This window comes from Labeo rohita, chromosome 22 (genome assembly GCF_022985175.1).
Source record: "Labeo rohita strain BAU-BD-2019 chromosome 22, IGBB_LRoh.1.0, whole genome shotgun sequence".
Taxonomy (NCBI): Eukaryota; Metazoa; Chordata; class Actinopteri; order Cypriniformes; family Cyprinidae; genus Labeo; species Labeo rohita.
The window spans coordinates 9824111-9842786 of NC_066890.1; the positions used below are offsets into that span (position 1 = coordinate 9824111).

General features: G+C 37.3%; 1 protein-coding gene across 16 annotated transcripts in view; it reads left to right on the forward strand.

The window, feature by feature from the left end:
* LOC127153541 (NACHT, LRR and PYD domains-containing protein 12) overlaps positions 1-17523 on the forward strand; it is a 47271-nt gene extending 29748 nt beyond the window's left edge. For 3 of the 16 annotated variants that reach the window (XM_051094641.1, XM_051094640.1, XM_051094642.1), the window contains 5 exons: positions 988-1161; positions 3321-3494; positions 4814-4987; positions 6587-6760; positions 6866-8184. In XM_051094641.1, coding sequence (XP_050950598.1) covers positions 988-1161; positions 3321-3494; positions 4814-4987; positions 6587-6760; positions 6866-6872 — 703 coding nt within the window. In that variant the 3' untranslated portion in view covers positions 6873-8184. Of the gene's footprint in view, positions 1-987; positions 1162-1497; positions 1535-3320; positions 3495-4037; positions 4713-4813; positions 4988-6586; positions 6761-6865; positions 8188-13916; positions 14070-17504 lie in introns of those variants that run through there. The other 13 variants (XM_051094643.1, XM_051094648.1, XR_007825286.1 and 10 more) reach the window with 12 other exon arrangements.
* Positions 17524-18676: the final 1153 nt, after the last annotated feature.

The following is an 18676-nucleotide window of genomic DNA, read 5'->3' on the forward strand; positions in this document are numbered from 1 at the left end:
CCTTTTCTGGACTGCTCTCTTTAGGGCATGAGTGTGCTCCTTTTACCACGGTCTGACTGTTTTTCTTAATCTTCCTTAAATCATAAAGAAGCAACTGTATCTAAAGCGCAAGAAAAGAAAGATAGTCCAAGTCCATAGTTTCTGTTTCATATCAAAATTTTCTAAGCTATTCGATATGCTGAGGAATTGAAATAAGTCAGGAAGATTATTTACAAAGCAGTCTTTTGTGAGAGAAGTGATGGTTGCATATTTGCAACGAGTTGAATTTACAGCTTTAGGTATTTGGAGGATACACAAGATACTGATAATGATATGAGAATTATAGATCTGCTGCAGAATTTCAACACCATTAACATCAATTCTGTGACAGTATTAAATCTAGAGCATGACTTCAATACTTTTTTTTTTACAGTAAAGGTGTTTGATCATATTAATTCAGGAAATACCTGTAAAACAATGTTTTTATCCCATTTAAATTAGGAGATTTTACTTTGATTTTAAGTTTTTTTATTGTTTGTTTGTTTTGTCAGCTCTTGCCGCCAGTCATTTGACAGTTTTATCATCTAACGGTTTTGTTATTGTAATAATTACAGATTATTTTTTGATTTTACATACATTTGTATGTAATTTAAGAAAACTGAAAAAGTACTATATAAAAATACAGTATTTTTTCTTTATAAAAATATGAAGTAATGTAATTTGTTATTAATGTCATAATACTTCTTTTAAAAAAGCCATTTAATTTAGATATAATTAATTTAGAGTTTTGACTACAATTTAAAATAAAACAAAAACATGGAAAATAAACACTTATTTTTGAAATTATTTGAAATTGAAATAATTTTTTTGCAGTGTAGAATATTCATCACATTATAAAGGAAATCACACTTTTCAAATATGACACACTTTTATTGAAGAGATTGAGATAAATACTGATACATTGTTTAATACATTTGTATTGATTTGTTTTCTCCTTCTCTCTGCAAGGCTGTGGGACTGCGGAATTGAAGAGGAAAGCTGTGTTGCTCTGATTTCAGCTCTGAGATCAAACCCTTCACACCTGAGAGAACTGAATCTGAATAATAATAAGCCTGGTGACTCAGGAGTGAAGCTGCTCTCTGATCTACTGCAGGACCCACACTGTAAACCAGAGAAACTACAGTGAGTGTTAATTATTTCTGAACACAAAAAACTGCCTAACAAAAACATATAAAAGGCATAGTTTACCCAGAAATTAAAAGAATATTCATAATGTTATGTAATGATTTCACAGATTTTTTGTAAAAAAAAAAAAAAAAAATAAAAAGGTCATACAGATTAGTCTGACATGCAGCTAAATACATTATGCATCAGATGTTATTTTTGACCTACTTAATTGAAACATGTTCTTTCAAAACGAAAATATTGAGTTGAATGAGAAACCTAACAAATGGTGTTGTGGAATCATTTTTTGAGTGTATTTGTGAGTTGCAAAAGCATGTGAATCTTTGCTTTCAGTATCTGGTGTGACACCTTTTTGAAGCAATAACCGCAGGTAACGTATTTTGTAACCGCTGATCAGTCCTGCACAACAGCTTGTAGGAATTTTAGCCAATTCTTCAATACAGAAACACTTGAACCCTGTGATATTGGTGGGTTTCCTCCTATGAACTGCTTCCTTCAGGTCCTTCCACAGCTTTTCAATTGGATTAAGGTCCAGACTTTGACTCAGGCATTCCAAATCATTAACCTTGTTCTTCTTTAACCATTTTTTGGTATAATGACTTGTGTGCTTGTGGTAATTGTCTTGCTGCATGACCCACTTACTTTTAAGATTCAGTTCTCGGACAGATGTCCTGACATTTAAATTTAGAATTTGCTGGTATAATTCAAAATTCATTGTTCCACTGAATTCCTGTTCTTTAATTAAAACAGGGCATACACTGGCACCTGATAGTCATCCTGTTGATTGATAACACATCTGAACAAATGAATAAGGGGAAGTTCGTAAAGATTAGGTCGTACAGTTTATCTGGTCTGGCTGAGGTGTCCTGGTTGCCATGGTAGCCAGGGGTCTGTCTGCCTCTTTGGTGTAAGTCACATTTTGGAGGAACAGTCCAAAGACCCTCATAGTTGGCTTGTTGGTTGGATGAGGGGTGTTAGAGATTATTTGTTAAGCATAACAAATAATTGTGTGTCTGATGCTAAAAAAACTTTAATCTCTCTCTCTCTCTCTGACTCTCACAATGGCCATATTTGAAGTAGTAGTTTGCATCACTGGATATAGCTGTCAGTTATTTAACATTTCTATCGTAAAACAGTTGACTAATATTAAATGATTTGCAACTTCCATCTTACCTTGCTCTCTTTCAATATTGAACTGTAGTTTTGCAGTGGAATTTGTGCTCTGCTCTTGTGAACCGTAAACCCTGCCTACTTTGATTTGATTGCCCATCTCAGTGATTTTGACATTGACGAGCGCTGTTAGACCGCTGAGGCATTTATCTGAAGCGCCTCGTATGCAAAGCGGTCACGTGAATGGCTTGCCGGTGTTGTGCCAAATTCTGAATCCCCACTAGATTATTACCCCCCTAGTATTGATTTATTTATTAATTGGTTTAGGAATAGGAGTCTTTTTGGGGGAGGGGTTAGGATTAGACAATCAGGCAGTGATGTCAATGAAGGGGGTAATTATTTGGCAGTGGGGTCGATTTTTGCTATCCTGTCAGATTTTCCTAACTCCCATTAAAACAGCAGGGAGCATAATTCAACAGCAAAAAATGCTACCTGTCAGATTGTGCTTCCAACATGATATTAATGCGATTTAAGGCTTTATTAACCCCTACGCAATTCTCACTCTTTAATAGTACTTATAGATCCTAACAAGCTGTGTAACTATGAGGAATGATTAATCCCTTAATACCTCAAAATGTATATTAGTGTGCAGTTTTTATGTACGTCAGTGTGCCCCCTTATTGCTTGTGTGCCAGTGATTATCCCTCTGTGTGCCACTGTTTGCTCACTTGCCATAGGATGCTGACCCCTAGAGATGCATATATATATATATATATATTACGAGCACTTCCTGCGTTTATTTGTCTCATATAATGATTTTTTTTTTTTTTTTTTATCCAAAAGTCGCTTTGGATTCTGCTAATAATATATACATATCAAAAAATACACTGAAAACTTTCAAATCTGACATATTTTATTGAAGAGATGGAGATAAATATTGTTACATTGTTTTTTTAAAAAAAAAAAAACCTTTAAAACACATTAATCTAACTATTAAAAATTATTAATCATTAATTTTACTAGTTTTTTTCTCTTTCTTTCTCCAGGCTGTGGGACTGCAGTATTAGAGAGGGAGGCTGCGCTGCTCTGATTTCAGCACTGAGATTAAACCCCTCACACCTAAGAGAACTGGATCTGAGTCGTAATAAACCAGGAGACTCAGGAGTGAATCTGCTCTCTGATCTACTGAAGAATCCACACTGTAAACTGGAGAAACTAAAGTGAGTGCTGTTCTACTAACCAGAAAAAAACCTGTGTGAAAATAACTGCCAAACAAAAGTATCTCATTGGGATAGCTCACCCAAAAATTAAAATTCTGCCGTCACTTTAATTATTTTCAAGTAATTCAAAAACAGTGTGACTTTCTTGTGTGGAACATAAAAGAAGATATTTTGAGAATATTTTTGTACACTTTTTGATAAGTGAATAACGTTAATTGTGCATTGTTTCACACAGCTTGTCTGTGTTGGCTTTTTCATGAATATGCTTGTGAGTCATCTTCGCTTGTTTCCAGGGTTGTGTATGTATGTGTGGGGTAGAGATATCAAGATAGGGGCAAGGTCCTGTTGAGGTATGGGCATTTGTTTTGGGTGCCCCTGTAGAATGTGGTGAGGATGGGCTGAGGGAGTCTTGTTCTTTTCAGCCAGCGGAGAAAGTGTATGTGCTGTTGTGCCTTCTTGAAGTATGACATGTTGTTGGTGGTCCAAGTGAGATACTCTGTGATGTGCACTCCAGGAATTTAGTGCTGCTGACTCTCTCCACAGTTGAGCTGTCGATGTGGACAACAGAGTTTCTCCTGAAGTCCATCACAACCTCCTTTGTTTTCCCCACATTGAGGGACAGGTTGTTAGCACCACACCATTCAGCCAGCTGTGCCACTTCCTCTCTGTAGTAAGTTTCATCATTGTTGTTGATGAGACCTACCACCACCGTGTCACCAGCGAACTTGAAGATGTGGTTGGAGCTACACTTGGCAGTGCAGTCATGGGTCAGTGGCATGAAGAGCAGTGGGCTGAGCACAAAGCCTTGTGGGGCACCTGTGCACAGCGTGGTTGTGCTTGAGGTGCTGTGGCCAATGTGAACAGCAGGTTTAGTTTTATTATGAGCTGTTGAGGGGTTATTGTGTTGAATGCTGAGCTGAAGTTAATAAACAGCATTCTAACATAGAAGTCTTTATTTTTTAGGGAGGTAAGAGCCAGGTGGAATGTGGAGGGAATTGTATCATATGTAGAGTGGTTTGGATTGTCACTATTGTAGAGAAATGTTGCTACCATATTTTTTACAGTAAAATTCTGACATCCACAACTGCCAATATTTTACTGTAAATGTCACAGTTTTTTTAAAACCATGAAATGACTTGAACAAAGGGCCAAATTCGTACTGATGTGGTCTGGAACTTCATTAAAACCAAAGTTAATCCTTTCTTTCCTAATGTTAGTATAAGAAAAAAGGCAATGCAAAAAAGCTTAAACACAAAAAGGCAATGCAAAAAAGCTTAAACACAATCTCAAAGATCATTCATGTTCTTCACACTCTGTAGGCTGTGGGACTGCAGTATAGGAGAGGAAGGCTGTGCTGCACTGATTTCAGCTTTGAGATCAAACCCCTCACACCTGAGAGAACTGAATCTTAACTTTAATAAACCAGGAGATTTAGGAGTGAAGCTACTATCTGCTCTGCTGGAGGATCCATGCTGTAAACTGGAGAAACTACAGTGAGTCTCTTTGCCTCTCAGCAATAATAAGATTTTGAGTAACAAATAAAATTATGCAAATGTGTCTTCTGTAGCAGTGGTTTTGTTTTTGTCTTCTTGCCCTTAGTTCAAAACCCTTATATAGTCATGGCCAAAAATATCGGCACCCTTGCAATTCTGTCAGAAAAGGCAATACTGCTCTCAGAAAATTGTTCTAATTGCAAATGTTTTGGTAATCACATGCTTATTGTTTCTGTTTGCACTGCAACAACACACACCCAAAAAACAACAACAACAAAAAACAGAGAAGAAAAGTCAAAATTGATAAAATTTCACACAGAACTCAAAAATGCACTGGACAAAATTACTGGCAAATTGTCAAAATTGTAAGAAATAATTGCACACTTACAACCAGTTAAATTAGAGAAAGGTTGACTCAACTTTTTTGTGTAAAAGAGTATAGAGCTGTCTGTGGATTTGAGAGAAAATTTTGGAAAAACATGAACAATCTCAAGGCTACAAGTCCATCTCCAGAGATCTTAATGTTCCTGTGTCCACTGTGCGCAATATCATCAAAGAGTTTTACAGCCCATGGCACTGTAGATAACCTCCCTGAACGTGGACGGAAGAGCAAAATTAATGCAAAATTACAGCAAAGGATTGTCTGAATGGTGGATAGAGAACCCTGATTAGCTTCCAAACAAATTCAAGCTGATTTGCAGACACAGGGCACAACAGTGTCAGCTCGCACCATCCGTCGCCATCTGAATGATAAAGGAAAGCTATGGTAGGAGACCCAGGAGGACACCACTGCTGACACAAAGACAAAAAGTTTGCCAAAACTTATGTGACAAAACCACAATCCTTCTGGAAGAACGTACTGTGACAGATGAGACAAAAGTAGAACTTTCGGTAAAGGACATCATGGCACTGTTTACAGAAAAAGAAATGAGGCCTTCAAAGAAAAGAACACAGTCCCTAGAGTCAAACATGGTGGAGGTTCAATGATGTTTTGGGGTTGCTTTGCTGCTTCTGGCACCGGATACTTGATTGTGTGAATGGTATCATGAAATCTGATGATTACCAAAGAATTTTGGGGCACAACATAGTGGTCAGTGTCAGAAAGCTGCGTCTCCACCAGAGGTCATGGGTCTTCCAGCAGGACAATGACTCTGAACACACTTCAAAAAGCACTCAGAGACAGTTACAAACAAAGTGCTGGAATGGCCTGAAATGGCCAGCAATGAGTACAGATGTGAATCCCATAGAACACCTGTGGAGAGATCTCAAAACAGCAGTTGGGAGAAGGCATTCTTCAAATCTGAATGACCTGGAGCAGTTTTCACAAGAAGAGTAGTCCAAAATAGAGAGGTGTAAGAAACTCATTCATGGTTACAGGAAGCAACTGATTTCAGTTATTTTTTTCCAAAGGGGATGCTACAAAATATTAAGTTAAGGGTGACAATAATTTTGTCCAGTCCATTGGGTTCTGTGTGGAATTGTATCAGCTTTGACTTTTCTTCTTTGTTTTTTTTCTTCTTTGTTTTTTTGACTTTTAAACTCTCACCCTAAAGTTTAAACACAGTCTCAGAGATCATTCATGTTCTTCACTCTTGGCAGGCTGTGGCACTGCAGAATTGGAGAGGCAAGCTGTGCTGCTCTGACTTCAGCTCTGAGATCAAACCCCTCACACCTGAGAGAACTGAATCTGAGCAATAATAAACCTGGAAGCTCAGGAGAGAAGCTGCTGTTTGCTCTACTGGAAGATCCACACTGTAAACTGGAGAAAGTATAGTAAGTTACTGAGTCAATGTTCATTTATTATTGGTATTAATTGTATTGTATTGCATTGTATTAAAGCAGATCTTAATGTATTTTATCTTTCTCTGTATTGTACAGTATTTGACAGTGGAAATTGCACAAGCTCCAAACAAGTGAATCAAAACAGCATATCCTGAACAAGATTGTCACCTGGATATGACGATACTGATCCAGCAGTTTCATATAAAATAGAACAGTATTAACATATCCTAAACACTAGGTACGTGGTGTATATAGAATGTACATAATAATGTTTTGTAATTAATTAATTTGTTTTTTAATGTTGTTTAACACTGTTGCCTAAGCACTTTTCCACAAGTTGGTATGATTTCTCAGGGTCTACATGAAAAATCAATAATGTACTTTGGTTGAAATTTCTCAGTGGTAGTGTAAAACATCTTTTTACCTTTGTCAAAAACAGCTCTGTTCACTCCGTTTCAGTGCATATCTAGTGTGACCACCCGTCCCGCTTTGCGTTTTCACCCCTTGTGCCACACGTTGCATACTAAGAAAATGTCCTGCATTTGGTCACAAAACGCAGGACTCGCGGTTGGTTTTTTATTGTCATATTAAGAAAACGTACATACATTCTTTTGCTTTTTAAGAAAGCTTTTTATTTATTCCGTACTTTGCTCGCAAAGGATGCACGCACCTCATCAAGTGATCTAGCACCACAGACAGAAATGGTCGAGCGCATTGAAAAACACAATATTTTCCATTTATTTTAACCAATTAAAAAAACAATGCAGCAGTAGTAACGTATCTGTCTCACACGTTTACTGCATTGTCCCACAAAATCACATCTACTATCGCACAACAGATCTATGGCCGGGTGGTCGCCCTATGCATGTCCCTTTAAATGATAATGAGCTACTGCTCACCCCACCCCTCTTTTCCATTTTTGTCACCATTCTTATTCATTCAGTTACAACTGCTCAAAAATGATTCAAATTTCTTATTAGTCATTAACAAACACCTTTATAAACCCTCTACAAAGGAAACCTTAATGTATTGTAGTGGACACGACAAAGCGATCATCACAGATCATTTGAAATATGTGTCAGTACAACATAAATAGGATGAGGAAACAGTTTACTGCCAGGGATTTGTTATGTCACAGCACATCCAGTGTAGACAGCATTACTAATTATAATGATACAGTGTTTTGTTGCGCCACTCGCATCCAGTGTACAGTGTACTGAAGCTGTAAATGCTTCAGCAATTCATTATGTCATTTCTAATGCCAATAAAACTGAACAGAATTACTGGCCCGAGTCCGACTGGAGCCTCTGTCTTTTTTCTCTCTCTCTATTGCAGCCATTAAATAGTTCAGTTTTGTTTTTAATGGAAAAGTGATTACACTTCATTTTGTTTCTTCATTAAGTTAGTTAAGAAACATGTTTGGAACATTTTTTTGTTGTTGTTGTTGTTTAATTCAAGTTTTTTTTTTTTTTTTTTTTTTTTTAAAGCAAAGACTAAGCCCCCTGTGTGTGTGTGAAGGGGGGGGTCTACATTTTAATATTAAAAACAATATTAATAGTATAGTTATTAGTTAATATTTTATTTAACTTTATAAATGAGTCAATTTATACAATGTCTAAAATGTTATAAATAAGTCCGGGCTTCGGGGCAATTTTCAGGTCATAGTTCAGACGCGGCTGGGCTTCGGGCCTGTTCTAGGCTTATTCTTATTTTTATATTTTATACATACAGCAATTATGGTGATGAAAACAAATTTCTGCGCTGGTGGAAACAACACGAGACTTCACTTTCGCTTTCACTTTCGAGACCGGCTCGGAAAGCGTTTAGTGTCTCTGCCAGCAGCAGCAAAACAGCGCAGCTGGAAGATCCGTGTTCAAGCGCATGCAATGGGCTGAAACTTCCCACACAGCTGCGGCAAACGTAATTACAATGAATGTGTCAGGGGAAATAGAAAGGAGATATTTTAATTATTTATCAACAAATCAGTGTTTTCTGAGTCAGTGTCCCAAGGATTAAGTTGCGGATCCTGCCTCACCATCTCCTCTTTGGATGCGCCTTTAGAGAAATGCATCTTTACCGATTACTTATTGAAAGAGTTTTTTGTTTTTGTGAAAGAGCATTAGTTTTGTTTCGTTAAGTAATAATTTCAAGCTTTCTATAGATGTATGTATCATGTCTGTGAGGTATGTATTCGCTGAGTTTCCGTTAATATTTGTGAAGCGCTCCTGTTGAGGCAACAGAAAGCGCATCATGTTTGTTTTCTTTAATAAAAGCACCGTTTGCAACGTTTTGTTGATATTGTGAGTGCACACAAACAAAAGACCCTTAACAGTTCCGAATGATGTATTACTCTTACCTTTACGAGCAAAAATGACGGAACATTTTAAATTGTTTCCACTGAAAAAAATGCAAGTAATTGCGCTGGCGCCTCCATTTCCTGCAATTCGGCTTTAGCTTCCACGCTCCGCACAAAGGATTGAATATGCGTCTAATAGCGCACATTTATCTGTTTAACGTTGAAACTAACATTGTTTTATACTTGAACTCTTTTAGGCCTATAGATCTTATTTAAGTCCTGATTTGAGAAGGGCAAAACTGATCAAACAGACCGTGCGTGTTTGATCAATGTGTCAGATCAGTATTTCGCTGCACTTGGTCATTACTTAAAAAAAAAAAAAAAAAAAAAAAAAAAACTTAGCCTATATTTAATGAACAAAAATGCTCCAAATGTTTTTCTAAATTAACTTAACAAAAGAATGAAACGAAATATAATCATTTTGCCATTAAAACTGAACTATTTCAGTATGAAACAGTAGTATAAGGTGTTTTGGGTGAAGACGGGCTCGGGCCTAGAATTCTGATAAGCTGTCTGACAAGGGCCGGGCTAGGGCATATATATGAGGCCCGTGCTGGGCTACAATAAACATTTATCCCAATACTTAAGTTATTATTTAATGTTTGCAACAAAGAAATGTAGCCTATACCGTGTATCCTGCTCGTGAAGCTTGTTTAAACATAAAGCTTAACTTACATGACCAGAGCTCTCTCTGGATCAGCGGTTGCGGGAAAGCAGGTTTAAATATTCCGATGTGATTGCGATTTCAAATGTTTTATAGACATGGCGAAGTCATCATCATAGCAATAAGATTGTGTGTGTTTGAATCGAGATGGCGAACTTTTAATGAATAATCCATATGCATCTATAGCCTATGTATGTCATAATTTGTACCAGACCTCAAAAGTTACCCGGGCCCAGGCCCGGGCGGCCCCCCCGCTTCCGCGATCCATGAATGGCATCATATGAGATATGCTCCCCTATTGAATGGTATTGGTTTTAATGGTAAGTATAACAGTGTCTGCTGGTATATGATGGATTCTATTGGTGGGTGGGATGGTAAATCCTATTGGAAAAGTGTCCAAAACACACTACAATAAGGAATTTTGTAATAGTTTCACTTGAAAAAGTTAATGGTTCATAATATATATGTATATTAGGCTTTTACTGTGTTTTTTTTAGCAAGGTAAGCATAGCAAGCATCATAAGCAAGAAGGCTAACAAACCTAAGAGTTTATACCACTAATTAACATAATGACATGAATACCTTAATCATACAGAGAGAACATTGTTGCATACTTTTATCTTTTGCCCGTTTCTCCTCATCTTCTTTTCTTTTTTTCCTAAATTGGGCACCTGACAGCTTTGGCCTTTTTTTCTCCATCGCTGTGTTTACTTTGTAATCGACAATCAACAGATTTCCCATCCCCCAACGCTGTCACTCACGACCAAAAGTCAAGACTAAACCAATTCACCTTCACATCATAATCGTTTTTTATTACCTATTTTTATTAGCAATTTCACACAATTAAATAAATAAAAAAATAAAAATAAAAAAGTGCAACTTATTGGTCTGTGTTTGTAATTTTTTTCACTTTTTTTTCAAAGTAATATTTTGAATTAAATGTGCGTTATTTGTAATAAAGTCAGGTGTCACTGACATAGTTTAGCCCACCTTCATTTGGGAGAGGTGAACTGTACTCTGCTCCCCTCCCCTCATCCCCTCTCCTCTCCTCTCCTCTCCTCTCCTCTCCTCTCTTCTCCTCTCAGCAGCAGGGGCGGCACAGGTATCATAGACAATAGAAAACCGCTTAGCGGCATAGATGATTTTTTTTTCCTCCAAGTTCGTGTGCCGCCCCCCACGTGTCATGAAAAAATGCCGCCCCGCAGGCGGCTGCCCCGTTCGCCCATGCCTAAAACCGCCACTGTGAAGGTGTTGCAGCAATCACTTGCATTTTTTTCTTATTAACAGTGGAAACAACTTTGCTCATACAGATAAGATTAATACACCATTCAGAACTGTAAAGTGTCTGCTTTCATCTGTTTGCACTCACAATATCAACAAAATGTTGTGCTTTTGTGAAATAAAGAAAACAGAATGCACTTTGCCATCTTGGTCTTGAACAGGAGTGCATCACAAAACTGAACAGAAACTCAGTGAATACTGGCATGATAAATATATCTATAGAAAGCTTTAAACTACCACCTTAAAACCAGGGCTCAGAGCCTATGCAGATGTGAGCTGGCACATCCAAGGAGTGAAATACTCATGCTCAGCTGTGAACTTAGGTGTGTCGCAATGGCAATGCACCAGCGTTAGAGTGATCTGAAGATCAGAGGATAGTGCATTGATTCAACAGATCACATGCACCTGCAGCACTTCTGTGAATGGAGAAAACCAAATAAAACTATAGGCTTATATGAAAAGGAATATATAGGTCTATACACAAAATATTCCACTTTAATTGACAGATTAACAAAACAAAATAAAAAAAATCTGCTGAGTTTTGGTTTATTGTGACATGATCCAAAGCACATGGAAAACAAAATGAGACAGCAGAAAGTAGGCCAGTTTTTTTTTTTTTTTTTTTTTTTGTTTTTTTTTTTTGTTTTGTTTTTTTTTTTGCAAAAGCTTACAGTTTTGAATGACGTCTTGCTTCTATGTATGACCATCAGCATTGATATGACCATTGCACACAGACAACATATTTTTGCTGCATTGCAACCAGTTCATTATCAAAATAAAACACAGTTAAAGAAATATATAAAAATGTCACTGCTCCATTGTACAATTTGTTGTATTCAGCATGAGCACCGCCTCACAGTGCTGATAGCCGACGTGAAGGATAATGTTTTTTTATGTTGATGCGAGTGAAGTGCAAAGCCTATTACATAATAAATAACATTTTAGCATCCAGATACGTTGCAAATATGGAAACATTTAGATTAGTGTCAAATGAGAGAGGTAGGCATCATCTTTAATTTGTTTTGGATTTACATTTTTGTAGCCTAAACACATAGCCTTAACTCCAGAGGATTTGTTGCGGAGAGAAGGAAACCAATAACTGTGTTTATAACATTTGTAAACATTTAGTTTATCTGACATTTTAGCCTGCATTATTTCTGAATGTTAAAAATAAAATGTGAAGACAGCCTACATGACTTTTTTTTTCTCCTCTCAAAACGCAATTTTATACAAGCGTTTTTATAGCATTTTTTAAAAAATGCATCAAACATTTTTAAATATCTTTAATGTCTTTTAAGCATTAACTGATTTTTTCTTTTGTTTAGTAGCCTACATTTAGCCCAAATCTTCTATCATTGTATTGGCGTTGGTAAAATGCTCAACGTTTTGAGCATTTTTTGTTTGTTAAATGTAAGTTTTTGTTTTTTTAAGTAATGACCAAGTGGCCAGCAGCAGACAATGATTTGATCATAGCCTTGATAAATTCAGCCTTCTCAAATCATCATGACTTGCCTAAAATAAATTCTATATGAAACAGCTCAAGCATATCACAATGCAAGTTTAAACATTTAAGATAAATGTGCTCTGTTAGACGCATATCCAACCGTCAGTGCAGAGAGTGGAAGCTAAAGGTGCCAGCACGATCACTTGCATTAGAAACATTTTAAAATACATTATCATTTTTGCTCATAAAGGTAAGAGTAATACAGCATTTCCCCCGACAAATTCATGGTAATTACCTTTGCCGGTGCTTTGTGGCAAGCTTTAGCCTACTGTACAAAATATCATACCATATACCTGTATACCATATACCTGTATATTGTTACCATGTTTGCTCTGTCATTGTTACGTCATTGTGATGCTCACATCCATTTGTTTTCTGGTGCAGTTTCTGCTGTCTGCCGTTTTCATGTGTTCAAGTTTCCTGCCACCGTTTTGGATAATTTTGATATTGCACCCACAACGTCTTGACTCTTGTGTTGTTTATTTGTTTGTTCGCTCCTAATAACAAGTGAATCTCAGCTTATTTTGTGTTTTAGTTTAATACATTCTAAATAAACTACAAACAAAAAATATATACATTTCTTTTGTCCTCACATTTTAGCACTTCCCACTAAGTCACACACCTGACTGAAAGGCTCATTATGCAGCTCATTTTGTGGGCCTTTGTCATCACAGCATTATAAACAGTGCTTTCTCAAAAACACAATCATGTACATGTTGCTGATATATTATTGTAGCCCAGTTTGTGCTGAATACAGTGTTATCAGTTATTAATAGTCATTAATATTTTTTTAAGATACTGAAAAAAACACAAATGTCAGGGCATAACCCAGAGGGTTAAACTGCTCTGGTAATATATATTGTACAAAGCACAGTTTGAACACCCTGCCCCCAGCTAAACTGGAAGTTTTGATTTGTTTTGCATCCAAGTCAGACCTGTCTGTTATTGCCTGAAGCATAAGACTCCACCCTAGTAGTCTGAAAAGTGCCTGTCAAACGCCAGCTCACCCTGTTTCTCCATTGGCACCTTAGTCATTTTTGTATTTTACACAATTTAATTATAGGAAGTAGAAAAATGGAAAAAAGTACTCGAGTACTGTAATATATATATATATATATATATACATACATATATACACACACACTATATAAGCCTTGGACTTCCTCTTGCTATTTGCTGAGTATTATGTTGCGTTTAGCAATCTTATTTTGTTAGCAGCTATACGGAGCCACTTTGGTTATCCAGAGTCGAGTTCAGTCGTCTAGTTTCTAGTCAGTTTATCCTAGTCTTGTTTTCTAGTCTGGTTATGTCATGGATTTAACCCTTTGTCTTGTCGTTTCAGACTCTGTTTGCCCCTCGAATGAACTTTATCCTGTCTATTTGGATAACCCATGTTCCTCGTCCCTTGGATTACATTCACCGCTGATCGACCCTCGCCTGTTTTACGTATTACTCTTGTGTCTTGTCCTATTATACCTGTGTTCGACCCTGCTTGTTTGACCATGTCTTTGTTTATCAATAAAGCTATGCAGATGAATCCGCCCGCTGTCACTTTATAATATGTGCATCCATGTACAACCATTTGAGGATTTGTACATTTGATTTATTTATTTATGTATTTATTTATGTAGGTTTACAATTATTTTTCCGTTATACACATTATCATACATAAGTAGCAAAAGATAAAAAATAAATTAATAAATAAGTAAATAAATAAAACTGAAACAATTCAAAACTCGGCAGTCAGTGACAGGAAGACCGGGGCTTTTATACTATCTCTGATTGGTGCAAGTGATAAGAGCAGTGGCTGATGGGTAATGTAGTTCGTGGTGTAGTGCGAGAGTCTGGGTGCAAAATAAGGTGAGAGCGACATCTGGTGGTGAGCGGTCCGCAGTTCACCGACCAGATCCGTAATATAGCCCCCCCCCCAAAGAGCGGCTTCCAGACGCTCCAACCGAACCATAGTCCAGGGGAGTGGTGGGGTGGGGGCGAGACAGGGCAAGGGTTGGAGGGCCAGGTCCGTGTGGAGGACCGGATGACTGAGGCAGGACCGGCAGGGCAGGAGATGCAGGAGCCCTCCAGGGCGGAGCAGAGGGCGGAGCAGGAGGCGCAGGGGCCCTCCAGGGCGGGGCAGGAGGCGCAGAAGCCCTCCAGGGCGGAGCAGGAGGCGCAGGAGCCCTCCAGGGTGGAAGAGGAGGCAGAGCAGGAACCCGCATCATGGACTGGGACCTGGGGAGAACAGGGACAGAGGAGGCAGACAGAATAAGGAGAGAAGCAGAGAGTCCAAAGGATAACGTTGCCTCCATAAGAGGTTCTACAGTTAATGCTGACACCTCTGGAGGCATTGGTGCAGCTTCTCTGATGGAGAAGGCCTCTAGAGCTGACTTGTGGTCAGACGGGACCTCTGGAGCAGATTTGAGACCAGACGGGACCTCTGGGGCAGACTTGAGACCAGACGGGACCTCTGGAGCAGACTTGAGACCAGACGGGAGCTCTGGAACAGGCTTGTGATCAGACGGGAGCTCTGGAGCAGGCTTGTGATCAGACAGGAGCTCTGGAGCAGGCTTGTGATCAGAGGTGACCTCAGAGGCTGACTTGTGAACAGACGTGACCTCAGGAGCACAGTGTGCAGCCCACACACACCAAATGGCAACTGCCATTAAGGGAAGAGCAGCAGCGGGTGGCAGGGTCTCTTTACTGGTGGGTTTAGAAGGTGCCGATGCCACTGGGAGGCTGGCTGCCCGCACTGACACCAGTGGTGGGTCCAGTACGCTGGCCATCATGACAGACCATGCCCTTGGGGTGTTGGACGAGACATGGCGAGGCTCTGGGCCGTCAGGCGAGACATGGCGAAGCTCTGGGCCATCAGACTAGACTTTACTTGACTCTTGTCGATCAGGCGTGTCATGACGAAACTCTGGACAGACAGTGGGGATTTAACGGGGCTCTGAACAGACAGATGAAACGTGACTTGGCTCTGGATGGACAGATGTGACGTGACTTTGTTCTGGACAGACAGACGTGACATGACTTTGAAAGAAACGCACAATTGTCATATTGCCCAGGCCTAGTCCAATCTATGTATTAGCATCACCTAAAAACTAGTGGTATTAAATAAAATTAACTAATTAATCACAGATTTTTTTCTGAAATTAATCACAATTAATCCCACCTAACATTAAAATTTTTAATTATACTTTTATATTGCAATAATTTCACATTAAATCTTCAACTTATTGTAGAAACAACATAAAGTATATTTTTTTACTGACATCTTTTTTTATGACTGAAGGCAAGTATTACTGATACCAACTGATGTCTCTATTAATTTTAATTAATTTTTCCTAATATTTAACCATTGACTATAGCCATTCAACATTATAATTGAGAGCTTTCCATTTAACATTTATTAGACTTGTAATTTAAGTAAATTTTAAATAATCTTTACATAAAACCATTATAATAACTGTCATATAGTTACCTGTGCCCTTCAGGAAGAAAATATAGCCAAATTTAATTAAGTTATCAAACACTAAAATAAAATATAAAGCTTAAAACTGCAGAAGTTATTATTTTCTCTTTTTTTAAATAGACTGTTCTTTGATTAATAGACATCACAACAGCTGATTATTAGGATATTTTGGCTGCTGTTACTTTAAAAGTTTCCGCTGCTGAACACTGTTTTAAATGTGACTCTTAAATAATAAACACTTACATGCACAGATTTAAGGGAGCTTTAGTTGCCTTTTTGGTAACTTTCTGGCTTAACTGATGACATAACTACGACTAATGGATTACCCTAATACTGCGCACGCTGGCATATTTGTGCGTGCACTTGAAGAGCACAGTATAACTGTACGTACTTGAAACTTGACTCTTGACTCTTGTACTTTAATGTTAGGTTTTTCATTGTCTGTTGTAACTATGTGCTAAAGTATATTTGTTTAGGCACTGAAAACCAAGTTCCATTGGAATTAGGTGATGATGACTGTAGTCGTTGTAAGGTTATTTAAATAATTGTTCACAATTCTGTTGTATTTGTGAATAATATGTGATGCTACAATGTTAGACTAAAGCAGTGGTATGGCTATCATACTGTTCATACACCTTTTACAATTGCAAATGTAAGTAATTTGTTTTGATGGCCAGGTATGAGCTGACCAGGTATTACTGTATACACAAATGATATTTACTAATAGATTACACTTTGTAGATTACTTATTACTAAACAGATATCCTTAGTATGCTGAATTTTGAGCGCTTCAGTGAACAGTGAATCATTTAGCAAACAATAAATTATTCAGTGAAGCTGAATTGGTTCAGCTGGTTTAAAGTTTGAAAATACTCACTTCTCCCCACTAGTTCAGTCAGGACCATTTTGACAATGAAACAAAATGTTCATTGTTGATTACAATAATTTGTTCTTGATGGTATGGTTTTTGGGGGGTTCAGCAGTAAATTAAGTATATCTTAATTGTGTGCCATAAATAACTTCTAAGAACCATCAGTAGAACATAGATAAGTTACTGCGGATTTGCCTGCCACCCATCAGTTAAAATTAGTCAAAAACTGTTAAAAACAATCAAGTACTTTGCTTGTGCTTTAATAAGTTAGTCAACACATTGAAACAAGTGTACTTCTTTAAAGCATGACAAAAGATTATTAAAACATAATTAGTTCAAATGTACTTTAAAGTAACACTTTGAATTTGACATTATTACACAGTATTCTTTGTAAATGTGTGCTTAAGTGTGTTACGTATCTCTTTAAGTACACCTAAGTGGCCTTTTATTTTATTGATATATTATTTGCAAGTACAGTTTTATATACATGTAACAAAACAATGAACATGTAACAACAGCATGTTAAATAACACTCAGGCTCTGCACAATGTCCACATTAATTTGCTAGTTCTTATGATTTATTCAAGCGTGAAGACAGCAGCACTTACAGAATCTAATTAGATGTGAGGACAGATGGGAGGAGTACGATCACACCAAAGGAAACCTGAAGTCATGGAAGGAGAAACCATAGAAGTGCTGCATTATTGAAGAACAATGCTGAAGATAAAGGTGCACAGCGAGTGAGAAGAAGACAAGCAGGTCAGAGAGCAGCAGAATGGACACTCAAAATCAGGTGAGTGCAAATACTCAGATAAATATACACAAATTATTTTTTAAAATCGCAAAAAGTTTTATTCAAGTGTTTTATATCTGCTTGCGCATACATTTAGCCGAAGACCTGATACATGTTATTGTTCAAGTTTCTAAAAAGATCAAATATTTTCACAATGATTCTACTAATGTTATTTCATGAAGAGAATACTGAAACGACACCTGTCAATTAGAGATGATCAAACATTACAATCCTCAAAATCCCTCCGATAATGTGTTGTGTATGCGCACCTGAGAGGAGGATGTGGTAAATAACCTGCAGTCAGGTGGAGTTACGCTGGTGTCAGTTTCCCTCCTGACAGGCTTCAGTACATTTGACAGTGTTTACTGACTAAATCCCCTTATTGTTTTCTTTTTTCAAAGCATTTTATAAGTGCAGCAATAATCCTCATACTCAAGACAATATGCATTTAAATCATTGATACATGTCATTTTCATTTTGTTTGTTATAGAGCATTTTAGACAAGAACATGGAAACAGATTTCATGACAGATGAACAGATGGAACGAACAGAAGAGAGGTATGTAAAGCTGTGAACATTTATTTTAACTAAAATACATTTTTCTTTGGTCAGATTTTTTTAGGATTCTTGACAGGTTTTTAATTTTATTGTTTGTTTGTTTGTTTTTTTGTTGTTTTTTGTGGTTACCATAAGACATTTACACTGAATATGAATAGAGACAATGTCTGGAGGACTTTAAAGAAGAAATGTCAACATTCATTTTCAGTTAAAACTTTAATGTAAAACGTTTTTGTAGTCTTATTTTAGAGTTTTAGCTGTTATGTTGTAATAGCAACACATTTCCTTACAACTTTAGATAGATCAGCATTTCATTTTTCCACACTAAAATCATGTTAGCATGCATATTGTTTGTCTTTTGTATTGTACATTATTGAAACAGAGAGTTTAACACATTGGCCCCATTAA